Genomic DNA, 10,625 nt, shown 5'->3' with positions numbered 1-10,625 from the left:
CCCCCTTCCCTTCCCTTCCCCCTTCCCCCTTCCCTTCCTTTCCCCCTTCCTCCTTCCCTTCCCTTCCCCCTTCCCCCTTCCCTTCCCCCTCCCCCCTTTCCTTCCCTTCCCCCTTCCCCCTTCTGTTCCCTTCCCCCTTCCCCCTTCCCTTCCCCCTTCCCCCTTCCCTTCCCCCTTCCCTTCCCTTCCCTTCCCTCCCCTCCCCTCCTCTCCCCTCCCCTCCCCTCCCCTCCCCTTCCCTTCCCTTCCATTCCCTTCCCTTCCCTTCCCTCAAGCAATGCCTGGGGTGTGGAGAGGTGATTATTCTTCAACTTTCTCTCTCCGAGGCTCTCTCCTAAACGACTTGGACCATGGAGGAGAGTGTCCTGGAGAAGCAGCGGGAATTGGGAGACCCTCCTGAGTGTATTGAGGATCCCCTTCTTCATCCCCAGGTCAGACCCAGGCTGGAAACCCGCAGGAGGACATTGATGTCACCATTGTATCTGGTTGTTGACAGGATTCACAAGTCAACCAATCATTCAGCTGAACGTATCTCTCCAAATAAATGCAGGAAAAAAAATTGCTTGGTGCTCAGTACACTTCAGTATAGTTTCAGAGAGTCATGGGTTCAATACCTCCTTCTGCAATTTTATTTGTAATTTTAAAATAATTTTTAAGCCAGGCATGGTGGAGCATGCCTTTAATCCCAGCACTTGGGAGGTAGAGGCAGGTGGATTTCTGAGTTCAAGGCCAGCCTGGTATACAGAGTGAGTTCCAGGACAGCCAGGACTACATAGAGAAACCCTGTCTTGAAAAAACAAAACAAAATAAATAAATAAATAAATAAATAAATAAATAAAATAATTTTTATGCTTATGAGTATTCTCTCTCTCCCTCTGGGTGTGTGTGTGTGTGTGTGTGTGTGTGTGTGTGTGTGTGAGTGTGCACGCGCCATGTCCTGTAGAGGCCAAAGATGGCATCAGATTCCCTGGAACTAGAGTTACAGAAGGTTGTGAGCCACCATGTGCATGCTGGGAATCAAACTCAGGTCCTTTGAAAGAGCAGCCAGTGCTCTAACCACTGAGCAATCTCTCCAGGACTGTTTCGATGTTTCCTGGATGGCGAGTGTTCTGTGCTGTCTCACTATAAGATGGAGACACATGTGCTTGAATCCCTGAGTTTCTCAAAGACTCAAATGAAAGCACTGTCAGAGATGCCAGGCCACTGGGTGACGAGAACCTAGGTGTATGTAGCCTTCATGCAGAGTCTGCTGTCCCAGGTGTCTCGGGTCCCTTTTTAGAAAAGTGGAAAGAGTCTTTTCCTGATCAGGTCACTTTTCTTTTCAGGCTGTCTGGAATTTAACCCCAGGGGATGAATGAATGAAAATACCGGCAGCGTCATTACTGAGAAAGAGTCTGAGACCTTAATAAAAACAGCAGCCCATGGGGGCAACTGAGGGATCGCATTAAGAGACTGTGTCTTGCTTTCCTGTGAATATTTTTAGGGTTCACTGTGGGAGCAACGGATGTCAAGGAAAAGCTTAACAAAATAAGAAACGTTGGGAAGGATGTCAAGATGGGGAACAGCTCGGTGTCCCTTGTTCTGCCCAAAAGGCAAATGGAATGTAACCGCACTGTGTTCCGTGTCTACAAGGGAGTCAAGGCCTTCTCCTTCTGCAGGAGGAAGAACCTGCTAGTGACAGGTGGGCTGGATCGAATCATCAGGGTCTGGAATCCTTACCTGCCTGGGTAAGTTGTCTCTCTTCTCCCAAGAGTACTGTTGCTGTCGTAAAGTAAATGAAACTGTGATTGGAAATTCCCTACAAGAATCATTTAAAAGCCTAGTCCAAATTGATCTCCCACACACAGAGCCTGGGACATTTCCATTTTTAGCCTCTAAAAGTTCACTGTAGAGGCTAAAAACAGACATAGCTCAATGGTTAGGGGCACTGGCTACTCCTCCAGAAGATCCAGGTTTTATTCCCAGCACCCACGGGATTGCCCAAAATCAGCTATAATTCCGGGCCCAGGGGATCCAGCTCCCTCTTTCTGGCCTCTTGTGTGCATGTCGGCATGTCTATGCGAGTGCTTGAGCATATGTGTGTGGTTTCCTGAAACTGACACTGAGAACCATGCCGATTTAGGCTTTTGTCAGCTTGGCATAAACTAGAATCATCTGGGTAAAAAGGAAAGGAACCTCAAGTGAGAAAAAAATCTCCATCAGTGATAGACTGTGACCTGGGAGTTGTAAGCTGAAGTAAACCCTTGCCCTCCCCTAGTTCCTTTTGGTTGCCATGGCAACAGAACAGACCAGCATCTACTTCAGTCACTATCTGCCTTATTTGTTGAGTCAGGGTCTCCCCATTGAATCCAGAGTTTGCTCTTACCAGTAGTATAGCTCACCAGCTTGCTCCGGATCCTTGGTCTCTTTCTTCTGAGTGCTGGGATTACAAGCAGGCTACCTCTCGCCTCCAACATCTCCATGGGGTCTGGGGATATGAACCCCATTCCTCATGCACAGCAAGGACTTTATCCACTGAGTCGTCTCCCCAGATCTACCTTCATGGTCATATACTGAGACCTTGTATATGTCAAGATGTGTCTTGATATCTGTAACCCATCTCAGGCCCCTACGTCATTTCCGCTTACCCAGAGGCAGAAGTGCTGTGGACAGGTTGGGACTGGGGAGCAGAAATCTGATCTTTCTGTTCTGGTGAGCAAGAATCACCTGGGCTATGCCCAGGTCCCTGTCTGGGGCGGGACCCACAAGGTGATCCTGTGTTCACCCATGTGATAGCCAGGACCAGAAGGCATGGTGGGGAAGCGCCTTGAATCTGGTTGTGCTGCGATGACTTTCTAGCCAGGACCAACTGCAACAGACTCAGTTTTCCCCATTTACAGGTGTGACGGGATACTCCGCACTCTAGGGCAATAAAGAAAATGAATATTAGAAAGACTCAGAACAATGTGAGATACATAATGCAAAGGGAAGGCAGTTTTGTGCCTGGTTCTATTGTGGTTAAAAGCAGGCACGTGCTCCCTCCAGCAGCCTCAACCAGGCTCTTCCTCCACTCCCCACTCCCCACCCTCCCACCCCCTGCTATGCCCCGATCCTCCCAGAATACCCAGCCTCTGCAAAGGTACTTTAAGATAGCGCAGATTTTTAATGCTGTTCACTCTAGCCTGTAGAAAGCACCCACGGGTCACGGACTGGATGGCCGCCCTACCTCAGGCTGTTCCTCACCCATTCCTTTTACACAGCTATTGTTAACCTTCCCAGGTTTCCTTTCACCCTGAGCTCGGTTGCTGAAACTGCTTATTATTTTGCCTCAGTCCTTTTATTATGCGAAATCTATACTTGTGTACTATGGGGGAGGTGGGGCAGCACAAGCCTCCTCCAGGGTGAATAGAACTGCCGCATCCAGCCCAGGCTGAGTTTAGCATTTTAAAAACAGGAATAGCAGATAGGATGACTTTGTGCCCCTTTGTTCTTCTCTTTCTAGAAAACCAACAGGTGTGCTGAGAGGCCACGCGGCTCCTGTGATGTACGTTCACATAGCTTTTGAAGAAGACAAAGTGTTTTCCATGTCTGCTGACAACACAGTCAAGGTCTGTGCCTCTCCTGTTTTGATACATACATCCTTTAGGTGGGCTCTGTTTATTAGTTAATTAATTAATTTATATTTATTTATGTTTGCAACGTGATCTCCCACTGTAGTCCAGAATGACCTAGAACTCCCTACAATCCTCCTGCCTTAGCCTCCCAAGCAATTCTCCTGTCTTCATCTTTGGCAATGGAGGATGGGGGGGGGGTCTCATACAGGATTTAGATGTGTGCATTTGCTTCAGAAAGGTATGTGTGCTGGGCGGTGGTAGCGCACGCCTGTAATCCCAGCACTCTGGGAGGCAGAAGCAGGCGGATTTCTGAGTTCAAGGCCAGCCTGGTCTACAGAGTGAGTTCCAGGACAGCCAGGGCTACACAGAGAAACCCTGTCTCGAAAAAACCAAATCCAAAAAACCAAACCAAACAAACAAACAAACAAAAAACCCAGAAGGGTGTGTATGCATGCGTGTGTGCATGTATGCATGTATGTATGTGCCTACATATGTGTCTGTGTGTACATATGTGTGTATATGTGTGTGCATGTATGTTTATGTGTGTTTGTATATGTATGTGTTTGTGTGCTTGTGGATAAGTCTCTATCTGTACACATGTGCACAAGCAGTTGATTGAGTTGGAACTCTCCATGCTGGTTCTTGGTGTGGTGTGTAGCCCTTCCAGCATGTGGGTCCTTGCCTGCACACTGTCCAGATAGTGCATGACCCAGTCATTTCCCCCGTGTATCTGGCAAACAGAGGGGTGGATCTGGGAATTCTGCGCCCTGCCAACAGTGGCTAGTTCTTATTCTGCAATACACGCTGGACACATGCCTTCCTGAAATGTTACCCATGAGCTTCAGAACGTAGCATTCCTGACCTAGTTAGAAGCAATGACATCACAGTTTGGCTCTGTTCTCTTCATATACTGAACACCCTGTGCCCAGATAGTGCATGCTTGTCCTAGGACCTCTGTAGTGCACTGGTTTTTTTATGCAAAAAGCAGCTGATTGGCTCCTTTCTCATCAATATACTTGCATCAGAGGACATGACTAGACTGAACAACCCATCAGCCTACTTTACTGGGCTGTTGGTGGCCATAGAGTAGGAACTTGGAATAAAGTAGTAGGAGGTAGGAGATCTGTCTCCAAAAGAAAGAAAGGAAGAGAGAGAGAGAGAGAGAGAGAGAGAGAGAGAGAGAGAGAGAGAGAGAAGGGGGAGGGAGGGAAGAAGGGAGAGAAAAAGAGAGAGAGAGAAGAAGGAGAGAGGGGGGAGAGAGAGGGAAAGAGAGAGTCAGAGAGAGAGGGGGGAGAGTGCTTACTGCATGGCCTTGGGTTAGGCATTAGTTTCTAAAAAAAAAAAAATCAAAAGTTCAAGAAACAAAAGAAAATAAATGAGGCTTTGTCAAAATTAGAAACATCTGTGTTTCATGGAGCATCATTAATCCAAAAAATAGACAACTTATGTAACAGGGGATATTGCAAACCACATGTCTGACAAGGAACTCACATCAAGACTATAACTTTGAGTGCTTAGTAATAAAAACCATGATAGCCAAGTGAAACATGGGGCAGATTTTAGAAGACACTTCTTCGAAAATGAGCAATCATGGTACACAGTGCTCAACACCACAGTCATGGGGAAATTAAAACCCAAGTCACAATAAAATACAACTTCACCTTCATGAGGATGGGGCAGGGGGAGAGGAAGATTAGCAGATTCTGATAAAAGTAAGAAGAAATTGCCAGGTGGTGGTGGTGCATGCCTGTAATCCCAGCTCTCTGGGAGGCAGAGGCAGGCGGATTTCTACAGAGTGAGGACAGCCAGGGCTACACAGAGAAACCCTATCTCAGAAAAAACAAAAACAAACAAACAAAAAACAACAACAACAACAACAAAAAAACAAATCCAAAAAAACCAAAAAAAAAAAAATTAGTAAGAAGAAATTGAAACATCTATATATTGGTAAAAAAAAAATTGCCATTTTTAAAAAATATATATATCAGCTCTCTAGTGGTAAATAATTAATATGACCCAGGGTTCCCACCCCCAGGGATAGGCTCAAGAAAACTAAAAGCATGCATTTCTCAAAAATGTACTTGTCGATGCGGATAACAGGGTTATTTACCACAGTTAAAGAGTAGGTGCAACTCAAATGTCCAGCAAATAGTAAAAATAAAAATAAAATAAAATAAAATAAATGGGGGGGGGGGAGAATGAAGCATCCGTCTGCATTCTAACATGTTTGGACCCGAGAGGCTCGATGTTAGGTGAAAGCCACAAAGCGCCACACATTGGCTTGCTTTTTCCATTTGTGTGAAGCACCCAGAAGACACCAAGTGACAGAAAGTGTTTTAACTGAAGTGTGGACAGAATACAGAATGGCCGACGGTGGGCTCGGGGTTCCTGAAGCAGCAGATTGGATGCTCTTATAGCAGGTGCCGGAATTTTGTGATACGAGCGTTTTTAATAAAGCAGTTTTAAAGGCAAGAATAGAACCAAGGGTGACACCATGATTTGGAATCTTAAATCGGAGATGGGAGGGGATATGGCAAATGTTGTAAGCGCAGCTGCTGATGTGTTGGACAGAGTCAACCAGAAGCTGGGGGGCGGGGCGTGGGGTAGCAGTGGCTGGTGATATAAAATCGGGCTTTATTAGCATTTAGATAGAATCTTAAACTCTGGACTGGGTACGACGATGACAGACGAGAGTAAGAGTGAGCAGAGGAGGGAGAATGTGTGCCGAAGACAGTGTACTGGGCCTGGGATGTGCCAAAGCTTCCTGTGTGGGTCCAAGATGGCTCCAGCAACAGTGAACTTGGCACCCGCCCCGCAAGTGAGGCTGGGAGTGAATCTAGACAAGCAGGTGTGGAGAGTCCAGGCAGCAGTATTAACTGGGGCCCAAACGCAAGCGATTCAGTCCTCCGGGAAAACTTGATTAAAATGATGAGATTTATGAACTCCACGGTTTGATTTATTTTGGAAATCAAATTCATCTAGAGGCTTCATCCAAAGTCACCATGTAGAGGGCTCCAAGTTTTTAATGAGCTTTTTTTTTCCCCCTTTGAATCTAGCGGCTCCCAGATAATCATAATTCTGTATGTGGGGACATGCCTTCCATCCTATTTTCTTTCCCCATCGCCTCTCCATTTTCTCCCAATCTCAACTCGTGATTACAAGATTAGCATCTAGCCTGTGATGATTCAAGCATATTGAATAGCTTCCCAATGTGTATTTAGAATATATTGAAAGCCCCATCTCAGAAATACGGTGTGTGCATTATTTCAGACTGTACTAGTCTTACCAAACAACAGCCCGGGAGTGCAGGAACCCAGCAGCCCAGCGGCTAGCCTGACCGAGGAGAGAGTCTTCATTCTTTGAATTATTTTTCAGCCCAAATATTTTACTCTTCCAAATCACCGGGACATACAAACATTCCAGGAGGCTGCTAGCTTCTGGCAGTTTCTAATGGGAAGCAGAGGGATGGATTCTGATTGCCTTTTTCACTTAGGATTCTCTATAAACGCAATGCCGCAAGCCACAAATGGGGCTATTGTTTGCCAACCAGAATTAGAATTCAGGGAGAGTTCTTTCTTCTAAGGACCTAGGCAGCGTGGCCTACTCCCTAGCATAATATGGACACCTCTCTTGGGCACACTCTGTGCTTTCTCTAGGTTAAGACAATGGGTTTGCTTCTGTCTGTTTTAACCCAGCACTGCGGTTCTGTGAGTGGGGGCTCCCACTCAGGGGCTGGTGTCTCTCCAGTTAGGAGCTCCATCCGTCATCCTCATCCAATGCCAAGAGGCAGACGAAGAGGGCACCACGGCCTGCTCCAACTCCAGCCACCTCTTCTTATAGTCCGAGCAAAATTCACAGCCCTGATGGGTGAATGGGAAATGTCCCATGCCTTAGGTGGGTACCCTCTTCCCAGCGAGGACTCTGTAAATGGACAAGGATGTGCAGATGAGGGAGAGGATGACAGAGGGCTCTGGAGGCCACAGCAAGCCAGGTGACTTGGAGTGAATGACTCATTCCTTCTAAACTGACTTAGCTCTTTAATGGCTTACATCTTCCAAAGACAGGGAGAAAGACCCACCTTGTAGAGGAATTGTCTTTGCTAGAGGCAGTTCATGCACTCTGGGCTTAAAGCACAGTGGTTTTATTGGGTGGGGCTGATTTCAGCCCAAGAGACGACAGCGAAACTCAATAAGTTAAATGCTAGGACAGGCTGGATGAACACAGAAATAAAATCACTGGGTGAGCTGGTGAGCTGGGTTCAAAAATGGGCCTCCTATTCAAGCTTCTCACCTCTGGTCCTTGGTAGATGTTGACCTGGTGAGCTCCTACTTCATGTCATCCGTGTTTGCAGAAGCTATTTTTAGTTAGGGAATTTGTTGTAATTTGACAACTCAGTCTAAACCTCCTCCTCTTCCTCTTCTTCTTCTTCTTTTGTTTTTTGTTTGTTTGTTTGTTTGTTTCAAGACAGGGTTTCTCTGTGTGGCCTGGCTGTCCTGGAACTCACTCTGTAGACCAGGCTGGCCTCGAACCCAGAAATCTGCCTGCCTCTGCCTCCCAAGTGCTGGGAATAAAGGCATATGCCACCACTGCCCGGTCAGTCTAAACTTCTATGTATCCATGTCTGCCTGCCTTTCCTTTTTGGGTCTTAGACACCAGCCCATCCCGCTTGAGATGACTTTTCCCAGACTCCAGAATTTTGTGTTTCCTCTTGGGAACCTTACGTGCTAGTCCACTCCTTGGTGCTATAACAAAATACATGAGACAAGCCAATTTACAAAAGAGATCAGGTTTGCTTAGTTCGTGGTTCTAAGGCTAGGAAATCCGAAAGCATGACCCTGGCACCTAATTGGGGTCTTTTTGCTGTGAGGTACTATGAGGCATCCTGTAGTCAGGCAAGGCAAATGTGCTAGCACGGTGCTCTCTTCCTCTTTGTTTTTCAATACAGTTTTAGTTGCCCGGGGTGGAGCCCATGGTCTTGCACATGCTAGGTGTTTTAGGGTTTTTGTGCTGTAAAGAGACAATATAACCGTGACAACTCTCATAAAGGAAAATATTTAATTTGGGGCTGGTTTAGAGTTTCAGAGGTTCAATCCATTATCATCGTGGCGAGAAGCATAGCAGCATGTAGGCAGACACGGTGCTGGAGAAGGAGTTGAGAGTTCTACATCTTGATCCAGCAGAAGGAGACTGTGTGTCATACTGGGCATAGATTGAGCACTGGAGACTTCAAATCCCCACCCATCCACCCAAGAGTGTCACTTCCTATAGGCCAAGCATTCAAACACGAATCCATGGGAACCGTTCCTATTGAAACCACCACACTAGGCAGACAGTCCACCACCAGGCTGTCCCCCTGCCCCTGGCTTTCCTTTCTTATTGAGCTGTAACACCATCATGACTTCATCAAATCCAAGTGCCTGCCTTTACATACCACTAACATATGCATGGAAGGATTGAGTTTGCTGTCGAAACTTTTGGAAGCTTGCTCAAATCACAGCACCTCATGTCAGGAAGTGAAAGGAAAGCAGTTGCCACAACAGGGAAGCTGATAATGGCTGTGCATGTTACGAGAGGACTGTCCCTTGAGCAAGCCCGCTCTTGGGTCTGCCCCTTCCACAGGGATTCAATATTGGTTGGCCATGCTGACTTTATAGCAGGCACAGATCCACATAGATACAGGGATGAGCTGGGCCTTTCCTAGTCAGTTTGCTAGCAGCTCAGAGAGCAAATGTTAACTAAGCAGAGTGAAAATTCCAAAGATTAGAGAGTGGGTCAAGGGGCGGAGTCTTCAAATGGGTGGCACTTGGCATCCGGGTCAAGAAGACAGAGCCCTAGCCAGTGGCAGTGGTGGTGCACACCTGTAATCCCAGCACTCTGGGAGGCAGAGGCAGGCGGATTTCTGAGTTCGAGGCCAGCCTGGTCTACAGAGTGAGTTCCAGGACAGCCAGGGCTATACAGAGAAACCCTGTCTCGAAAAAACCAAATCCAAAAAAAAAAAAAAAAGACAGAGCCCTGCCCAGGGTTGCAAGCTCATTCTAGTGAGCGTTTCCTGTCTTGGCTATGTCTTAGCCTGTAAATTCAGAACTCCATTTGGAGTCAATGGATAACACCTACCTCCCAGAACTGGCCTAAGACAGCAATAGTTTGCAAGGCTATGCTATCCTTCGGTTCAATGACCTTGAGTATTAGAGGTTTTGCCACAAGCACAGAATTATCTGTGAATAGAGGAACTGCTACAAAGTGGGATCTAGTGGCTCTTCAGGTTGTTGGGAGCATGGTCTGGAGGGGGACAGTGAGACCATGTCTCCCTCCTTGCTTTTGGCTACACAGCCATAAGATGAGCAGCTCTCTGTGCCCTTTCCCCTCCCTCACAGCTCTGCCATAAGGTGCCAAGGCCGTCAAGACTTTGTATTGGATTCCCTGTAACTGTGGGTCAAAATAGACCTTTGCTCTCTGTAGTTTTGAAAGTGCCCATAACAGTGATAGAAAGCTGACTCACATGGGTTGCCATAAAAAAAAGTGTCAGATATGGAGTGGGTTAAATAACAGAAACTTAAATACTGTCTACAGTCCCAAGGCTAGAAGCTCAAAGTTGTGAAAGTGGGGTGGGCCCAGGCCCCAGGCCTGCCTTGCAGCAGTATTCTGGCAATCCTGGTATGCTTTGGTTGTACATGCACTGCCCTGATCTCTGCCACCACCGTCACGTGCCATCTTCCCACTGTCCCTCTAACTCTCCTCACTGTGTTGGATTCAAGTCTAGCCTGCTCCCTAAGGACCTCATTCATCCTCACTACTTAATCTCAACAACCCCCTCTCCAAATTGAGCCTCATCCTGAGGAACTGGTGTTATTCACCACTTGAAAGGGGGTGGGGTAGTGATTCACCCACAACAAAAAGTGAAGGAAACCAGGACTCAAGATGGCTGACACAGCCGGGCAGTGGTAGCTCACCCCTGTAATCCCAGCACTCTGGGAGGCAGAGGCAGGCGGATCTCTGAGTTCGAGGCCAGCCTGGTCTACAGAGTGAGTTCCA

General features: G+C 47.1%; 1 protein-coding gene across 1 annotated transcript in view; it reads left to right on the top strand.

The window, feature by feature from the left end:
- The first annotated feature begins 1,571 nt into the window (after window positions 1-1,571).
- LOC127673084 (WD repeat-containing protein 49-like) overlaps window positions 1,572-10,625 on the top strand; it is a 49,984-nt gene continuing 40,930 nt past the window's right edge. The window contains exons 1-2 of the mRNA XM_052168638.1: window positions 1,572-1,727; window positions 3,482-3,587. Coding sequence (XP_052024598.1) covers window positions 1,597-1,727; window positions 3,482-3,587 — 237 coding nt within the window. The 5' untranslated portion in view covers window positions 1,572-1,596. The remainder of the gene's footprint in view (window positions 1,728-3,481; window positions 3,588-10,625) is intronic.

The sequence above is a fragment of the Apodemus sylvaticus genome, chromosome 22, assembly GCF_947179515.1.
Source record: "Apodemus sylvaticus chromosome 22, mApoSyl1.1, whole genome shotgun sequence".
Lineage (NCBI taxonomy): Eukaryota > Metazoa > Chordata > Mammalia > Rodentia > Muridae > Apodemus > Apodemus sylvaticus.
The sequence above is the reverse complement of the archived record's forward strand: the minus strand, read 5'-3'. Positions and strand labels throughout refer to the sequence as shown.